This window comes from Morone saxatilis, unplaced genomic scaffold (genome assembly GCF_004916995.1).
Source record: "Morone saxatilis isolate NCDOM2014 unplaced genomic scaffold, NCSU_SB_2.0 Contig15, whole genome shotgun sequence".
Lineage (NCBI taxonomy): Eukaryota > Metazoa > Chordata > Actinopteri > Moronidae > Morone > Morone saxatilis.
Genome location: NW_023339707.1, coordinates 3,306,265 through 3,326,919, shown reverse-complemented (window position 1 = coordinate 3,326,919; position 20,655 = coordinate 3,306,265). Strand labels below are relative to the sequence as shown.

Below are 20,655 nucleotides of genomic sequence, written 5' to 3'. Positions count from 1 at the left end.
CCTACGTCTTCTGAACGTAAATGTTTTTAGTGCCACAAGGTAGGACACCTTATAGCCAGCTGCCCTGCGCTCCAGCGTAAAGAACATAATCAAAGTGAAACAAGACCAAAAAGTGTTGGACTTGTTCAGTCTGTTCCCACTCCGTCTCCTGTCAGTACTGAACCAGAAAAAGAAGAGGTAGATGAGTGTTACAGACCGTTCATTTTACAAGGTTCAGTCTCTCTGACAGGAAAGGAGGAAGATCAGGTTCCGATTACAATTTTGCGTGATACGGGAGCTAATCAGTCCCTCATCGTGCAAAAAGTGTTGCCTTTTTCCTCTGCTTCATCCTGTGGTTCTGATGCACTTGTGTTGGGGGTGAAAATGAGTACTGTAAGAGCACCGTTGCACACAGTTTTCTTGCGTTCACTGCTCACCTCATGAGTAAAATTGGTGGAGTGCCCTTTAAATGTTCAGAAATGTTGTATATAGAGCAACTCAGAATCTAGAGTTAAACAGAATTTTATTTGTCTCAGGGAACATGACCCATATATCATTGTGTAAAACTGTAAAAATAAATGTATATTTATGTATTTATTTGTTTCTATTATTTATAGTTATGTTGAATATATGTATCTATATATCTAGGACTATATATGTTATCATTACTGTTAAATTGGGGTCATATATGACTCTAGTCATTGTTAGTGTCACTGGGCTTGATATACTGTCAGTGCATAGTTTAAAGTGGCAGAAGTTTCTGTGTGTATTTGGCTGAAAGGGCTTATGCACATGTGTCTAAGACTAAATGTGTACACAGTCATTATAGGGATAAATTACAAATTTTAAAGGATTGGAACATAAATAAGGTTATATTTAACTTTTTACTGTTTCATACACACTGCCTCACACCTCCCCACACGTCATCTGAGTGAGTCGAGTCCTCCCTTCCTTATGTTTTGCTTTCACCTTCAGTACATTTCATTAAGTTCAGTAAACTTCCCAAATATACATACAGAGCACATGGCAATACTGATCCACTGAGACCACAAAGCAGTTCACCAGGTTTCTACCATGTCAATCACTGTAACAGCACAGTACAGCGAGAGAGATGACAACAGGAGAGGGATTCTGGGTTTATGTTTCCCAAAATATCTGTACAAACTAGTTTTATTCAGCGGTTAGACTGCACTAAAGGCCGGTGGTTCTTGAGCTGCGTGGGTTTTGAGATAGTGATTTTTTGAAGATCTCTTAGTTACGTCACAGAATCAAAAAGTTATTATTGTGTATTTTTTTGCTCTGCCGATGGCCATTTGTGTCTGATATATTACCACTCAGCATATTGAAAGACAAATAAAATATGCCAGCTTGTTGCTTGTTGCCTTTCTTGTTGTCTACTATATATGAACTTTTGTATTCATTTCTTCTCAAGAACCATGTATTAGATAGCCGTATTACATATATCCTCATTCCTAGTATGACAAAAAACTGTGTCTTATGCATCTCATCTGAACAACACAGTGAAAAAAAAAGTTATGGATATACTTCTATTGAAAAAATATTTGCTGCAACATTGGCACAAGCGAAGCTTTGCAAGAACACATAACTAGTGACAAACACTTTGGGGAACCTAGCTCCGACCTGGACAACATCACGACACATCTGTCACCGCACAACCTCAATCCACAACACAGACAACTGGAGGGCAAAATAATGAGAAAACTGAACAAAATAACCCAAGAAATAGCATTATATCTAATCTGGATTACCTAATCAACCATAATCAACAGGATTTTTGATATATTTCTACAAGCCCAAATAGGAAACAAAAACAACAAGAACACATGGGTATGCTGATGTAAGAGGAGCACATTTATGCTACCTGCGGGTGTTGACACTGTTCCCTGTTGCCCAGGAAACTGTACTCAAGTTGGCCCGCAAAAAAAAAAAGTAGACGCTTTTCATTGTCAAAAATAAGACACAGTAATGCATTGGATTCACAACACTGAAAACAGTAAATTCAGCATCGTCCGCCCCCGTCCCTGCCCTGTGCTGAATGCACCCCCATTGTTTTTCAGAACCTGAGTCTGTGGGCCTTATTTTTGTGAATCAAGGCACAGAACCTGCCATGCACAGTGTGCCTACACTAAAACACAGTCCTGAATGTGTCTTGGATGAGCGGGTACATATATGGAACTACAAATGTTTGAGAGGTATTAATACACAAGGCAACTTTTTGGGGCAATGCAAGTCTAGTCTGTTGGCTCCAGATAATAAAAACGTGCCTCAATATGAGTGCTGTCGACATTGCTCTATGGAAGAGGGTATTAAAAACTTGTGTAATCATTTTAGGGCACTTATTGTTTGTGAAATTGCCCTGCGCCTCAGGTTCTGCAGATTTTCAGACTCAGTTTGAAAAATTTCACCTAGAAACTATATTAATGCTCTTGTCATGGGAAGCAGGTCCACAATACATTTTGGCTTTCAACTAGTCTTGTAAAAATAAATTTACATATGCTTGTGCATCATCGGCTCATGGCCTGCTAAAAAACTTACAGCATGTAATTAAATGCTACGTGTACTAAAGCATCCTGCTCTTTTGTTCTGTGTTCCTCAACCTGCTGTCAGAAGCAGCAGAGGGATTTCACTCCAATGAGTAAACAGCCTGACACATACGTCACATCAGGAGCCAGAAAAACAGATTTATGAGGCATCTTTTCTACTGAAAGAGAATTTTTGGGATTTATGAAGCATCTTCTCTAACTGACTCTGACAGGGTCAGAGAGAAAGTGAGAGAGAAAAGTTAAAAAAGGAAGAAACTAAACAAACTAGACAACCAAAAGAGAGAGTTAGCTCTGGCAACGTCCCAGAATTCCTTGAGGACTGCAGTGTGGCATGTAAACTGTATCGAAGAGCCAGAGAAACTGCAAAGGAGACATTGTACATTCTCCAGACAGTTCACACAATAACAGATGGTACGTGTGTCTTGGTGCACACACACACAGGCACCGACGGACGACGGACACTGACACAGCACGACCAGCCACCGACGACACACACAGAGCATCAATCGAGCAGATGTCATGCACAAATGCACATACACTCATGAATGTAGACATACAAGCCCAGGCACACACAGGAGAGCACACCTTAAAGCTGCATTAATGAATATCGTTTTATATCAATGCTGGATAAGAGTTCAGTTGGTTGCAAAGGTTTTGGTCTTTTCAACATACATGAGTCTAGCACATAGCAGGTCTAAGTACAGCAAAGGAGGATGTTGACAGNNNTTATTGGAGCACAGAGCAGAAAGTGGTAGGGGTTAGGAAAGGTAAATTACAACCAGACTCTGCAGCTTTACTTCTTAGCCTCTTTTAGTTCATTGTTTTGGTTATAGCCTGCAAATTCTTAACAAATTTTCCAAGTTCAAAGTTTCCAGCAGGAGCAGACAGCTGCTTTCAGTGTAAAAGCTCTTGTAAACCCACTGTACACTACCTGCCCAGATGTTAGCTGATTGAACATCTAGCAAGCTAATAACCTTTATTTTTTCAGGGATTTAAACTGAAACTGAACAAAAAAATTAAACTGTTTAGGTGTATGGGCTGCATGAGTAAGTTGCATGCAAATACATTGGCCAAATTTAATAAACCTTATCCACTTCTGATGACAAAAATACACAAGCTTTCTCACAAACACACACTCAACTTGATTTAAGTAGGTTAATCAGTCCTGGATGGAGGGCCACGGTCCCCAACCAGCAGAGCTGTTTACTGACAAAATGATCTCTGTATTCTCTCCAAGCTTTTGTGATTGTTGCCAGATAAACTATGTGAGTGAGTAAGTGACTAACTGCATTCGTGCAGGCATGCATGGAGGCTCGTAGTTCTATGCTTGGCTCTGCGTACAGGCAGGGGTGTGTGTGTTTGTGTTAGTGCATGCGTACATATGTGATGAGTGTGCGGCTTGTACCTAACACACTCCATTAGGTGCACACAATGCAGCACCAGAAATAACCAACTGTCAACTGGCATCACATCTGAGCTCCAACAGCTTCAGTGCTCTCTCACAGCAATAGATGTCAGGCTCTTTTAACAAGGCCAGGGTGCCGGCCAGAAAAATATATGAAGGAGGGCAAAATAGTGAAAAGGACGTGTGTATTTGTGTGTGTAGAAAACAATGCTAATTTGTGGACCAGAGATAACTCTCTCTTCTTGTCTGGTATTTATCTGTGACTCTAACTTATCTAAAGTTTTCTCTTCCCTCTCTATAAGTATGAATTCATACAAGTCTCTTTAAATAGAGTTTTCAGGGAGATAGCGGTTAAATTCCATTAGCATGCTATTTCTCATGCAACTGAAACATTAAGTCAGTTATTTAAAACAGTTTGGATGTAGCAAATGAATGTTGTCTCTAAATGGTGCACCGTGCCTTTGGGATGCAGGGGTGTATTTTTTGTGTGTTAGTGTGGTAAAATAGTCCATTATCATTTAAACTGAAAAATTAAAAGAAACTTCAAATTGTATCGTGGCAAATGCCATTACTTGTATTTTCCAGGTAGGAAGAGGTATAGGGCAATTAATCCGGTAGACCAATCATCTAATCTCTAATGCAAATTTTAGTAAAAGTACGACAAAGTGCATCAACTTCTTTAGTTGGAATGGATAAATGGCTTTCATATGAAGCTTTACTCTCTATTGTCTCAATAAAAGGTTTTAATTTAGTCTGGAGCCCATAATTATTGGGCTGAACCACCATCAAACCAGCTGAGCCACAACTGACTACTGTGTTACTGTAAATTAATTCTGAATGGAGAGGCTGGTGATTGGCTCTTCAAGTGCTCATTCAAAAATGCTACCAATATGACAGGATAAGAGAGACCAACACAAGCTGGTACACACTGCACTGGATAATTCCTTTGCTTCCTGCCAGAACTCGTCTGCTATCCACGGGTCACTGAATCGGTCACAAAACGTTCTCCCATGTAGCTCCATCCATCATTTCTTATACACAAGTCTCACCTCAGCCCGAGCTGAATCTCCACCAAAAGTCTACCTTTTGAGTATCAACTGCTCCCCCACAGTAGGATTAAAAGGTGGCTCTGAAAAGTAGCCCAGAATGGACAAACCAAACACTGGCTCTGTACTCTTCAATGTTTCACGGCCACCGTAGTTTCTCCTTCGCGCTTGGAAAAGGAGGATTAAGTGATACAGATGCGATCTGCAATTACATCACTAGATGCCACTAAATCCTACACACTGTGCCTTTTAGTTCTAGTTTAGTTTTAATTAACTATAAAAACCTTCATACAGAAAGAATTACTTTTGTTGGTGAATCATTAGTAATATAACTTTTTTAATGAGTAATATATAATTTGGAATTTATTTGATTTTTTAACTTGCCTAGCAGCTAAGTTCACTACTTCTGTATCGCTTCAAAGCTCTGCTGGAAGTAGCGTAGTTATCAATCTTTTGGCAAAGTGACACTTGTTTGGGACATACTGAACCAATAGTGGAGAAGTGGAATATGCTGCATGAGTGAATTTTGATATGTTTTGCTTTGCAAGCTAACTTCAGCTCCCTTTCTGAACAAGCTACAATCTTTTCAGTCTCCTTTTAAGCCTACACTTATTTTATGCTCAAAAGCCAGGGCTAACTTTACCATTAAGGTTGTGCAAATAGAATGCACCTATGATCATGGTAGCCTACATTACACTAGGGTTACACAAAAACAGGCTATTTCAGATCCCTTTCACTACTCTGCCAAAAATGGAAAACACTAATAAAACCATAATCGCAAAAATAAAACTCAAACCTGTACATACTTTAAGATTTTGTCCTTTTTTAAACAAACATTATCTTTCTTGCTAAAACCTAGTGAGTAACCATATTGCTTCAAAATGTTGCCCAGGTATCACCACCTTAAGATGCTCTTCCCATTTTATCCATCATCTGGCTGACATCAAGCATAAAGCAAGCAAGCAAGGTAAAGAATAAAATGCTATCAATCATAAAACTCAGGGGGAATATAATATGTCAGGAAGCTGATGTTCAGATTATTATTTGTCTGTCTGGATGCTTCAGTGCAGCAGGTATGAGTAACTTTGCATTCACTCCACGAGCAACTACATCCCTGTGCTACAGTGTGAAGGACTGTTTGAGCTTGGTGATTGATTGCTGTGCTGCTAAAACAGCTGCTGAAACAGAGCTGGATAGATGTGTAGCAGAGCAAGGTGCACACAAGTTCAACCACAGTCAACTTTTTCTACAACTGGAAATAAAGGAAACACAGTGACTGTGGTCAACATCAGCCACCGTTTCACTGGTCGTTGAAAATGGAGGGGCTTCTGACTGGCAGTTGCTTGAGTTGCTTGCGGTCTGAACGCATGTTAAGGGCCACTGTTGTCAACACTGTGGTAGCGGTTTTCACACATATACAACACTTCAACATAAGGAGAAGAAACGAAACATTCACATTCCCAGAAGGTCACTGTCTAAAACTCAACTATGTGTTGTGTCTAAGGTCATAGAAAAGTGTCCGAGCTTGCTTTTGCAGCAGTTGGGGAGAGCGATGCTGCTGTAAGAGATACAGATATGGCCCTATGTTCCTTTAATATCCAGAAAAGTACCCTGCTTTTATTCTGAAAAATGCTCAACAGTTCAAAGGCGTGTTGTTTCTTTAGACACCGCGTGTGTCTGTTTTTTGCTCTTTTTTTTGTCTTCCTCTGATTTCCCCAGTGTAAAAAAGCTGTCAGCAGTCGGATTGAATGTCCTTCATCTTGTATTTGTCCAGCTCTGTCACAAACTGTCTCTGCAGCCCCCGAAAATGCTTGTTGAATCTGAAAAAGAGTTTCTTACATCCCAGTGTACAAGAGTAATCCATCAGTTGGACATAAAGGTAGAAAAGTATCTAAGTGATCTGTGGATCCAGGTCATGTGTTTTTGTCTGTGTTTATGCACATACATAATAAAATATCACTGCCGGTTTGCAATTATTCCTGTGTGTGTTGGTGTGTGTGCATGTGTCACACTGTTTCCGGTAAACACAGGGTTTCCACAGCATTACTGGGTCCCTGCGCAACTCCACCGATCACAAAGAGCATGCTGGTTGTCTGCACGAGGGCAGAGGAGCAGCGTGCAGTGGGCATGGGTGCCACATACTCCCAGCGCCGCTTCACCGGGTTATAGCTCTCCACCGTGCCCAACGGCGCCGGTTCATTACCTGTAAAATGGAAAGTAACACATTAGGATGACAGCAATTATGTTTCCTATTCAGCCTCTGCCAAGTCTGTTCAGTTTGGAAAACAAGTGGAAACATACAAAAACTGATGTCTTTGTCTGTCTTTTTCTGAAGTGGACTATGGAAGCAAATGAAGGCCATAAAAATCTGATTCTTACAGTATGACCAACTGGAAACCCAATTTGTTACATTAATAACTATTAAACACTTAAAGTTAACTGTACATTTAACATTTATATATGAGATTTTGAACATTAATATAGCAGGAAACAACTATTTGCTATGTAAAGATATAGTGGAGCAATGGCATCGTGAGCAGACAATTAAATCACGTCCCCTGTGGGTCTGTAGTAGTCTGGTGGTCGCTGACACTCATTTTATTTTACTCTGACAACCATCAGCTCAATTGCTCCATTGCTTCCATAGCATTATTTGCTTCCATAGTGGACACATATACATCATTCAAATTTGACACTTCAAGATTATGAATGTGGACTCATCACACCTCTAATCGGCGATGACTTGTCTTCTAAAAGAAAAACATGTTGCTATAAACACATATCACCTCCAGGGCAGGTTTGACACACGTAGAGCTGGAGCCTTAGGAGTGGAGTGAACTTATCGACTCAGTCACGTGCACTGAGAGCTTGTGTACACAAACATGTAAAGACACCAAAGCCAAGATAACACCTCCTACAGCAATGTGATGAAGAATCCTCATGACCTCCCCTCTTGTTATAAACACACTAAAATAGCATCTGAGTATCATTACAATAATCAGTATTTTCCTGAAAAAGCTTTTGTCTGCAGCTATATTTGTTACACATTAACAATACACAGCATGTGTTAAAATGGATAAGGAACTTGATAAGCTAAAATTATAAAGATAGTTGTAGCTTGGTAGAAAGTTGGTATCTCATTAAAATAATACATTTAGGTGACAATGCCGGATACAAATATCTGCATTTTATAACTTTATTCTGTGCATATATTGATTCAAAGCCAATATATTTTTAAAACCTAATGCCTTCATTACCCACAAGGCAACTCGACTGCCGATTCAGGTGTGTTCTGCTAGTACATGCTAATTTAGCCAAAAGGCTTTAGCCTCAAGCAGAGATCAGGAGAGGGCTACAGAGGTCTGGTAAGCTCACTTCTTTATAACTCCATGCCTCCAGGCAGTTTTCATTGTCTGACTGATAGTCTTCACCCCCAACCCAGTCCTCCTTCAAGTTTGTATTTCACTCAAAACATTTGCACAGCTTCCTCATGTTAGCAGTCATTTCCACTAGATTAGACCATTGAGAGAAGAAATAAGCTGCAGAAAATATTAAACATGGCATCCAAAATTACTTGAAAGCGACAAAAGCAAAGAAATAGTATGTATGATGAACTCTTAAAAAGGAAGGCTGACAGAATTATTAACGACCCCTCTCACCCATTGCACAGTGAATCTGAGCTTTACCTTCAGGGAGACGTTATAGATCACAGATGGCTAATAGAAATATCTACAAGAAATCTTTTGCCCCAAACGCCTTCAAGGTAATAAAGCTATGGTGCATTTTAGCATCTTTCAGCACATTGTTTTGGTTAATTTCCAATCTCATCAGTGTTGTTCCAAGACACTAAAAAAACACACTGCATGTACAGTTGAAATATTTCAACTTTACAGTATTAATCTTCAAACTCTGTGTTCTCTTTTCTATTCTTCTATACTTTCTAGTCTTCCCTCAGTAAACAGAGACATCACTAGCAATAACAATTAACTGCTAACTCTTGGTTTAACAAAGCAAAAATTAAAAAAAAATAACAAAATAAAACATTTTAAAATAATGTAATTTTCTTCAAAACCCCCTGAATGTGTTGTACTAAAATATGTCACTTAATTCTGGCTGGAGTTTGAATAACTGCTTTTTCACATAATTTTGAAATTATGCAAATGTAGCAGGATATTAATTTCATGTCTTAATTGGGTTTGGTATGCACTCCAGGAAAGGCTGACACCAAGAGGTTTGCAACAAAATTACAATAACTTGAAGCCAAGGGTCTTATTTAAGAATTTAGATGTAATTTTATCTGCAACATGTTAAGTCTTACCAAGGATTCATCTTATTTCTAAGGTCTGCTGTGATCTGCCCTTCCTCTTTTTTTCTCCCTCTGTTTCTCTTTCCCTCCCCCCACTCTCCCTCTCTTTCACCTCAGGTGCAATGCTCACTGTCATTATACATCAGCCAGCACTAAGTTGTTGCCGTTTCCATGGAGACCCACATCACAGCAAGTGCCCAAATTATATGGAATGGTGTGTCTGTGTGTGTGTGTGTGTGTGCGTGCGTCTGTCTAAGGAGGACTATTATCATCATTTTGTTGGAAGAACAAAGTGACAGTGCCGAGTCGGCCTTTTCAAAGCTGCTCAGGCCTCGCCTCCTTTATCATTTTTTATAAAGACACACATACGCACCAACACCCGTTACACACACACACACACACACAAGCAGAGCACACAAACATGCTCCATGCTGCGTTTGGTGGTCAAAGGCTTCCTGTCGTTGCTTTGATTCACGTCCAACAAACATCATGTCAATTCGCCAGCCGCTCCTCTCCTCCTCCTCTGTCCTTCGTCTTCTCCTCTTTACTGTTATCTCTGTTGCCCCTTACTGCCTTTCTCCATTAACTTCATTCGTCATCCTTTCCTGTCCTTTCAAAATAAATTCTCATCTTTCTAATTCTTACCTATTTCTAATCCTTACTTAGAAACCATTTTCTTCCACTCTAGCGATCTTAACCCCGTCTGATCTGTCCTTCTTCGCTGTTCACCTTAACTATTCTCCCACCTGTCCTCCACACTAAACCTCCTCCTCTTAACTCTCCTTCTGGCTTCACTTTACCTCTTTGATGCCTCTCGTCTCAAATTGTCTTCCTTTATTCTCTCTAAACTCTAAACCTCTGTTGCATTGTTCTTCATCTCTCTTGCTCTTTTCCCTCTTCTCACCTTCTTACTGCCAGTCGCACACACAGTGCTCAATCTGCAGCACCAACGTTATATACACAAGTTATTTTTTGATAAATTGTTGTAATTTACTGTGTAATTTCAATCGTTATCATAATCATCCTACATCACCTTCTTCTAATTCCCTTACTGGTTTATAAGCCTGTACCGAATGTCTTTTTTTCATGTTTTTTCGAAGCTTTGAAAGAATGTCATCATATTTTATGTTTTATGTCAAAGTCCTCAAACTTAAAGTGATTCATCGTATTAATTAAGTTAGATTTTAAGGTGGAATGAGAAGGATTTGTCGGCTGCTGTTTGTACACAGTATTCAAAGTTTGCCCCATGCAGAGAGACACAGAGACAGAGAGCAAGGGCAGCGGAGGTCAAGCAAGCTACAAAATTAATGAAGAGAGGAAGTGGTGTTAGCAAGAACAAAGAAGTGGATCAGAGAAATAAAACGTTATTTTAGGATTGCTTAACAGCAGTAACATTCTAAAGCACAAATAAACATGGCCCCCCTCCGCACAACCCTGCGGGAAGGAGCCACATTGCTGGATTTTGTGTAAATCCTGTCAGCTGTGACTCTCTGCTCTACATGTGTGCAGAGCTCTTTTTCTTTTCAAGTAGAATACTAAACTGTACCCCTTTGTTTAACCGGCCGTGGCATTCTTTCCTGTCCGTATAAAACAAGTATGTGTGTTAATACTAACTAGAGAACAACAAAGATTAGTACATACTGGAGATGCCGGCTGGGATAAGTTCCAGCCCCCCTCCACCTTGCAAAAGATATTGGATGGATGGATAGATAGATGGATGTATAAATAGAATATGTTGTATGGCTTGGGACATTTGTATGAAATGCCTGCTGGTCTATTGAGGCCACTGTCCGTGACAAAACAGGTATCTCTTCTTTCTCTTTGATGGGTTTGTTCTCAGTGAGTTTTTGAACAATTTTTGCAAAATGAAAAGCTTAGAAATAAGCCCTTACTATTATATTCCAAGGCACTAACAGCATACTGACCTTTACTGTTAATTTTTTGGAAAGATTCTTGACAGAATTTTCATCTTGAGGAGAATTATTGCTTTCATGCCTCTTTAATATTTACCATATGTGCCTTTAAAGGCTGGTTTACTCATTGTATTCCTTTTGAGATAATGCTACTCAAATGCTGTCACATCTTACAGTGGAGACCTGCTTTTAACAGTGAATACTACTGTAGGCAGATTCTTTCTTTCTTTATTTTTGGACAACATGTAGACTATGATTAGAGTTACAAGGCTAAGCAACCCCTGAAATATAAAAGACATACATTTTTAGGTGTTGAGAAACATACATAATTTATTTGTTTTGCCAATTTATGGATAAGCTTGCCTGTAAAAGTCAAAGAAGGCTACATTTGTCATGTTGGATGGAGAGCTGAAGGCAAGAAGGACCAACCTGTGCACCTAAGTTGAAGGTGATTAACCTCATTAGGGTGATACAAGCTTTAAGGAAACTGGCTTTGCACTGAGATCTGGTTAACAAGATTATAAAATAATTCTCACTCCACACTATTTTATCCTTTGCTTGCTTTTTTGGGGTCCATTAAATGAAAGTCAGAGGACCACCAATGTTATTCTGTTTCATCCTGAAGCAAATCTCATGACAATGCATCCAATACTTTCAAGATATTTAACTAAAATCCACAAATGTGTACTGACACTAGAGGAAAAGTCAGGGAATCTGCAAGTCCAATACATAGTCTGGGAATCATGAGCGTGTGTAAAAACTTTTCTGGCAATCTATTTAATAGTTGTTGTGATATGTCAGTCTGGACTAACGCATTTGACCGAACTGACCAACACTGCCATCCCTATAAAAAGGTAAAGAGACAGAGGAAGGCTGAATTTGGAGGCAACGTTGGATAGGGGAGATGAGGGAAAATATGGCGTTGAACTGAGATCCAATGAACTGGATTATAAAAAATTCTCACTCACGATACACCACACTGTTTTACCCTTTGTTCGCCCGACTTTTAAAAGAAATGTGTTGTTGAATGTAATGTCAAGTAACACTTCCCTTAGGATAAGAAACCACATTCAGCAGCAAAGAAAGACGTGATAGAAAGAAGCCAAAAAGTGTAACACTGGCATAGCTTTGCACTGCTGGAGCCAACTCTTGGTGGGTAAAGGGATAAAGACTAGTGAATAAACAGCTGTTAATACTAATGCTGGCTATTTAGCGATAGCCTATGAAGGTAGCTAACTGTATAACTTTACTGACAGTCTTAATATGTTTGCGTTGCATTCGTTGAAAGGAATGAATAGCTGTGCATTTCCTTGTTTCTTATGATAGGGGTGGACAACAGGGTTTACATTGGCCGGCATCACGTGTAGTTGTCTGACAGATGAAAATATTAACAGCCAAAATGTCAGGTTAAATAAGTACATATATTCATTAATAGAATATCTAATAGAATATCAAATAGCCTAATATTGTGTGACCTATCAGATATGTTGCTAGGACCAGTGTCTGAAATGGGCCAGAACTTCAGATTTTTGTCCACAAGTACCGTTACTTCTTGTTGAGTTCTGCCACCTCTGTTGAGCATGGCTGTACCTACGATTGACATCACCAATGTATGGACCTCAGTATTTTTTCAGAACAATAACTACTTTGATTCTTGGATGCCCCAAGACCCCCAAGCAAGTTCACTTCTTGGACCTCTGTATTTCTAAAACTGGTGAGGTTCTCCTAAACGCCTGCATAACTGTGTCTCTGTATAAACACGTAGCTAGCTTAATGCTAAGAAAACAGCACTGAAAATGTCCTTGTTAAGAAGGATTAAACATGCTGAAATAATTAGGCTCAGGGTTATGTTGTGTGTAGGGTTAGGATTGTGCTGAATTAGGGTACTGACCCCCTTTTTGGTCCAGTTCCATTCAGTTTGGGCAGGACAACTAAATATAAACTTGTATTATGCAAACATAGTGTGTCTCAGCCTTGAGTGACCAACTGAATATTCTCCCAGAAACCTAGAGTATATATAATAGTCAGTTGTTTTAGAAATACGGACAGGCCCAGACAGCATTTCATGCAATTCATGAGGCTTAACTCAATTTACATCTGTTGCAGTCTGTCTCTTTTGCATTTGCAGATTCAATATCAATATTATCCTTGACTGTTTTCCACTATTTCCATACTGAAGCTATCAAGTGTTTATTTTCTGTCTTTTCTTTTCACCTCTGTCTGACCTCCTGTTGCTTCTGTTTTCAGCCTGTGTGACAATAGCACAGCACGTTAGGTCAGACAGAAGCCACAGCACACCTGCAGTTTGTGGTGATGTTTGATCGGTGCTGTAAATAGTGTCATTACATGTCCTCTTTTCAGCACTTATCATGTTTTAGAACATAATACACAGCACTCATACTTGACCTTCTTGCTTTGCTTCCTCCAGTTCCTTGTGACTAATGTTTGTGTAGTGTAAGATACATTTTTAGTGGTCAAAGTGCTGCTGAACAAGGTCAACATTATTTACCACAGCATGGTAAGAGGTAGTTGACACCTGCTACCAGCACTCTGGTTAGGGACAAAATGACTGAACACTGCTGCTCTATCTACAGTCAGAGGTTGACCTATGGACACTCACATGACGCTGCAGCTCGGGGAAACTGTGCAGCTACAGGAGCTTTGATCAACTAGTAAACTACTCCCCACTATACCCAACCCAGGGCTGCTCTTGGTGTTTAAATGCAGACCAACACTTCCTCCATGCCTTCCAGGCAAGAGAGTTGAAAACATGTTGGCCTGCTCTTATGCCGCTTGTTGTCTTTAATTAATAATCAGTAGAACTTGAGCCATGATTTACTTCTTCATAACCAGTCACACTCAGGGGCTCTATCTTAGCTTATCACTGAGTCCTCTTAAATGGCACTAAATATTCCCAGCAAAGAGTGTGTTCTGAAGACCTTTTTTAAAAGCTGCTGAGAGCATCTTTTATTGAGAAACTGAGAGAAACAGATTTGACCCTGTTGCTATGGATGAACTATCTTACTATGTCTATAATGACATGTTGACAGGTGACCATCTGTGTCATGTGAAATAAACAGGCTTGGGGAGTAATGGATTACATGTAACAGATTTGCATAATCAGGATACAAAAAAAAGAACAGAAAAACAGAAAAAAGATTCAGATTACAGTCACATTTAATAAAAATAGGGATTATTAGCAGCATTACAAATTTGAAAATAAATTTCAAAATAAAGAACAATATACTACCACACACGTGCAGTGTGCACCGATTAAAATCCTTCTCACAACAAAGTCTCACAACACCACTCCCCCAAGTAAAATCATACCTAATCTTATAAGTGCCAATTCATCATCGTGGCCTCTAGTAAAAAAATGCTTTCACTGGGTAGAAATTTCACCATTAGTTTGTCTTTACAGCAGAAAAGGGAACAACGTCACAGTACAATGCCTTCCAGCTGTGAACATGGTCTATAGGCTACTGCCTGAGTTTTATAAATGAAAAGCAATTTTTCTTCTAAAATACACTGAGCAGAGTTGTTCTGTTCTGTTGTCTTATATAATACATACAAGTCATCTTATTAATATTTATTTATATATTTGATGTTGAGGTAATTCAAATGTAAAAGTAATTAACTTAGGTTCCTTCAATATTGTGATTAGGTTACCTACTACATGCTTTAAAAGGTAATTAGTAATTGTATTATATTACATTACATTGTTAAAGTAACCTTCCCAACCCTGTAAATAAAAAATTCATCAACACAGGAGTGCAACAAGTACCATAGATTTTAGATTGTATTATTGTTAGTATTATCATTATTTCCTGTGGCTTGGCTACACGGTGTGCCTATGACCTTGGTTGCTTTGTGGTTAATACAGCAGGTGGAGCAATAACACCGGTCATTTAGACTGTACTGGGCTTGGCTATGATTGATGACATTTTACAAATCCACAAAAAAAAAAAGTACAGTTAAGAACATATTCTGCCCAAGTCTGTCTGTGTGTGTGTGTGTGTGTGTGTGTGTGTGTGTGTACAATTCTGACAAATAATCTGATAATGAAATGATATGGCTGAGCACATAATTGCATCTCAAGTCAGTCTTCTCTGACGAGTTGCATCTAATTACAATTTACACGCAAATATCAAGATGTCAGGCGTTGATCGTGAACTAAAGATGGGCAGGGGGGCAAAAATAAAGAGGCAATGAAGAAGAGATGGACTGATACTGGGTGGAGGTGTTAAAGATAGGTAAGGTAAGGTAAGTTTTATTTTTCCGATCATTTAAAAATGAATTCACAATCATTTCCATAAATAATTTTTTGAACAGATGTTCATGCAAACAACACAAGACAAACAAACAAATTTAGTTAGATTTAGTACCCATATCATACATCATTGGAAAGGTTAGAATCTCGTATATTTATTGATCAAAACGCTTTTGGGATACAAACACAACAGCAGGCACAATCGGCGCCTCAAACAGAGAGCAAGCAATCATAAAATGGAGCCCACTCACCCAAGAAGCCTCATTGTAATCCTGTAATCAGTAATATTCCAACAAAAACAGTCCTGTTTTATTGCCAAAGGTCCAATATATCCACTCCAGTAAGATTTATTGTCCATCTACATGAGCACATAGATACCCATGAACAGCTGTTTTTTTCCTGGTTGAGTGGCTATCTTTTTAAATGAGGACCAAAACCATGGCATATACTGCAAAATGGGGTTGAAAGAAAGCTTTTTCATTTACTTGGGTATGTTGTTTTTAGGCATTTTTAGGTCATTTTACATACATGGTAAAAGGTTAACATGTGTCTTGAGTGATCCCATCGCAAGTGAACAGCTCTAAGCACAGGTGTGAATACACTCAAGACACATCGACGACGCATATAGATACGATGGTTGTGAAACTTCAACTATTAATCATTGTGCCTTCTTATAAATTTTGCATTAAAAAAAGTGTAAAAAACATTGTCATTTTTTGTTGGCTACTCTGTTTTTAAAGTGTGTCCTCTTACCTGCCAACATTCATCATATACACTAAATTTATGAAATAAGACAACATTTGATTAATGTTAAACGTCAAATTTTACAACTACTGTACACAGTAAACAATACAGGTTACTTCTTTGTCACTGGTGGAGAAAGTCCCCTGACACCTTTAAAAAACTTTTGTGAGTTGTTGAGTTGAAGTAGAAACATTGTGAAATGCTGTCTTTGAAAAATTCTTTTCAATTATTATCAGAATCAGAATCAGAATCAGAAATATTTTATTGATCCCCAGGGGGAAATTTGTTATTGATGTTATTATTTGGGCCTTCTTGTAAATACATTCTCTTTTCTTTTATTTATTTCTTTGTGTATAAAACTTAAAAAACTTAAAAACTACATATGTCCCAGCATTGAACGAGGTGTTCAACATTATACATATTAGTAGTATTAGTAGTATTTATAATGCTGTGCTGGATCAAATTATTTGACATTGGAATCATGGATCAAAGTAGGAACTTCAAACGTGAAATGCATACAGGTTTTTGGATCTAAGAACCATCTTTAAATTATATCAGAAGGTCTTCCAGACTGTAGCCTGGAAAAAGCCTGGTTTTTAGTAGAGCTGAAATAAATGACAAGATACAAGATGGTATCAACAGCATAGAAATAGAAATTGCGTTCTTAGTTGTAAAATAAATGTAGAGGAAATAGCAAAGTGCCTAATATTAATCCTTTTGGGACACAATTCTGCTTTTTAATCAAGTGAGTTAATGTATACTGTGGCCTACATATGTAAAACATACGCAAAGACTATCTTAACCATCCTCTATTGAGACCATCTTAACCCTTCATGCTAACCTGTACTGTTTACATATATGTGCATATATACGATATAACTCCATTATAGATGCTCATTGGTCTTTGTGGATGTATTTTCCTCCTTTATTTTCCAAGTCAAAAGGCAAAGGGTTGGAAATGAACCAGTTATGACTCACAAGCCCAAAATATCCCCATGGATTAAATGGCAACCCGGTCTCACAGCTGACATTCACACAGAGAAAAATATAACATATCTACCTCCTTCACTCTCCCTCACTCCGTCATTTTCCCATTAGCAAACATGGACAGACACACATACACAGAATTTCATTCTAGTTTCTCATTCAATCCCCTTTACTTTTTCTGTCTGTTGCCTCTCAGCAGGACAAGATTGGCGCTTTCCTCTCTTTCACACATACACACAGTCATCAACAGATGTCAGGCCACATTATTGACTGCCACTCTGAGCTGTGGACAGAGGAAAACACAGCTAAAATGTATTAGGCCTACATGGGAACCTGTTAAAAAACAATCTGAGGCCTGAGATTTCAATCAATAAACTATTTTAAGGCACAGAATTTTTAAATGTCTCTACAACACTGGTAATGCAACTGAGTTTGCCCTAAATAAATAAGACAATAGTTGAGATAATTGTTAGCCTCTATTTCATGCATTATGCAAAGTTTGTTAAGGCTAGTGTCGTACCCTGTAACCAGTTAATCACTGTCACACAGAAGATTTCTGCTTCTCTGGTCAGATGTCTCGTCTTTGACAATTTACAAGTGAAAGAAGAGTGAAGAAGTTGATAGCTTCTGCTACTAATCTCAGAAATTATCTCATCTTTTGATACAATATCTCAAAATTGATGTGGTGATGGTTTATAGTTGACAAACATCACGTGTATCAACTTTGATTGAGCTGTAATAGTCTTTTTGTTGTTCATCTAGCATGGGCTATGTTGTGTATATGTACAGGGAGACATTCTTGCAGGAATAGTGTCAATAGATTTCACTGTATAGCTCTGGGGTTAACACCAGATTATGTATGTATATAATGTGTGTGTGTGTCTGAGAGAGAAAGAGAGAGAGAGAGAGATCTTGCTGATGTGTGCAGGTGTGTAGAAATAAGAGTCAATATCTGCTTAACAAGCATGTCATTGTGGACAAAAGCTGACCTGTGATTAATTTGTAGCATTGCTCAGTCTCTCTTCACACTATATTTACTTTAACAAATGCAGCTCAGTCAAGGAGAAAATGGAAAGTTAATGGAAAATTAATTTGGTTGTGTGTGTGAGCATGTGTTCAGTATGGTGTGTGTGGTGTTTATGATAAATCAGAGTTGCTGTTAGCAAGTCAGCACTACACAACTTTATTGCCTGTGAGTCCTTTTATTATTAAGTATCAAGTATTAGGGTAATATCATCACTGAACAAATAATTGAGTTTGAGTAGCCTAGTAACAGTAATGGTCATGATTACTATAATATTTCTGCTGGAACTAACTTCTTCTCAACACCCCAACCGCCCCATCTCCAAATTTCTACTTCTACCCAGCCGCTGCATCTTCTCTCTTTTTATATCAAAATCCGATGTCAAAATGTTATATCAAAATATGACATTTGCTTACTTAAGCATGGACTAACCTATTTCAACCAATAATATGATGTTCACCTGTCAATCATTCTTCAACTTTTAACGATACAGAGCGAAGATTCATTACTTTGCAAGCTAGCAACCTGCATAGTGTTTTTAGTGGCCGGACCTCATTGATTATTGTACAAAAGCACAACTTAATCAGTGGTTTGGATGAAACTGGATGATATTTTATGGATTTCTATCTGACGTCCTCCAGCTACTCTGATTAAACTCCGCCAACAGCTGCTGGTGCTACTGTTAGCATGCAACCAAATGGGGCTCAGCAGTCTTCCAGTGAACACTGCCTCTTCACCTCTTTCCATCTTCAACGATGTTTGCTCACTTCCTCGTTCACATCACTTCCATCCGCTTAGGAAGCAGTGTTAGAAAGAGTCATCATAAAAAGTAAGGAGGAATAGGTTTGACATTTTCTGCCCCAGATTTGAGGGGCAGTCCACTGATTTTACAATGATTACTCAGCCTGTAAAAACATTTAAATAATGTCTACTCTGAATTTAGAATGACTTTTCTGATGTCAAAAAATAACCTCTGCTTGGATTTGGAGACTAGAAATTTGTAATGGAAAAGCCGGGCAGATAATACACCGAGGTAAGGCCAATGTGAGGTATGTCCATTACCAGACAAAAGGTGGTGCAACAACAACAAATCAGTCGCCGGATGAATTGTTTTTGTCATTCTCTGTCTCTTTCCTTCCTTGGATCAAAGCACAGCACTGCAATCAATGGACAGAAAACACACTGAAAAACACAGGGGGAAAGATGAAGATTCTGACCTAGACCACCAGCTACGATTACTCTTCCTCCCAGGCAGCCTGCCACAAAGTCAGCCCTCTTCTCCCTCATCCTGGATGTTCGGCTGGGTTTGATCCAGATACCTGCCAGAGGTGAGAGGACGAGACATACTGTCAGTCATCTTTGACCAGGTCAGTCAGCCACAAAAGAAAACAAAAGTTTCTGTTTGCCATGGTTTTAAAGAAAAGCAACACAACATAGCTAAAAGTATGTTCACACGCAAACATTACATCTACATAAAATTGTTCTACATTCAACATCAGTCTGCTGCTCTAACAGCCTCCTCTCTTCTGGCTTTCAGGCTTTTAACCAGATTTCAGAAGCTGGCAGCAGGGATTCACACTGAGGTCAAACACTGATGTTGGGTGATAAGGTCTGGCTCACAGTTGGTGTTCCCAAATGTTCAATGGGTTTGAAGATGGGGTTAGTCAAGTTCTTCCACAGCAAAGTTTACAAATGCAATGTTTTATACAAAATATTGAGCAGAACTGAATCTCAACATGAAACAGCACAATCATGAGGAATAGATTCAAATAAAAATAATAATGCCAAAAATACCTGCAGACTTTACCACGATTTCGAACATCCACAAAGTTGGAAGCACAACAGTGACTAAAACATCACCATTTGCTGTAGCATCAAGATTTCTCTTTATTGTAACCAAGGGCCCCCAAGAGACCAAAAGTATACTAAAGCAACATACCCAAAAAACATTGTCCATATAGTTTATACCACTGAGTGTTGTCTAAAGGTTCATTTTAAATGGTACAATGTATTCAAATGATCAAAATTGCAATATGGCCAGGTGCAATATCCAAATCGCAGAATCTGCAGTGTTTAGTAAAATGTGTGACAAAACAACATTATAATGAAGTACTGTAGTGCTGCAGAGATGCCCTGGCCTACAAATATTGTTATGTGTGTAAGTAACATGTGGTTTCCAGAAATGAAATGTTGCCTCTTAGCAAACTGATCTCAAAACAATCCGACAAGAAAGCATTGGAAAAGCACATAACCTCCGTTGGCCCAAGCTGTACAGCGAAACTCAATGTAACACTCTGGCTGTAGACTACCCATATAAAATGACAGATGCACTAGATTTCCAGACAAACAAATGACCATGTTAGCTATACTACTATAGACCAGTTTATCCGTCGTGTATATGATCTAAAATTATATGC

The 20,655-nt window shown here is 38.7% G+C and overlaps 1 protein-coding gene across 1 annotated transcript in view; it reads right to left on the bottom strand.

Moving 5' to 3' along the window:
- Window positions 1-3,280: 3,280 nt before the first annotated feature.
- Window positions 3,281-20,655, bottom strand: part of LOC118323879 (kelch domain-containing protein 8B-like) — a 177,318-nt gene continuing 159,943 nt past the window's right edge. The window contains exons 5-6 of the mRNA XM_035655939.1: window positions 19,456-19,557; window positions 3,281-7,197 (exon numbers count right to left, since the gene is read on the bottom strand). Of these exons, the coding sequence (XP_035511832.1) occupies window positions 7,001-7,197; window positions 19,456-19,557 (299 nt within the window). The 3' untranslated portion in view covers window positions 3,281-7,000. The remainder of the gene's footprint in view (window positions 7,198-19,455; window positions 19,558-20,655) is intronic.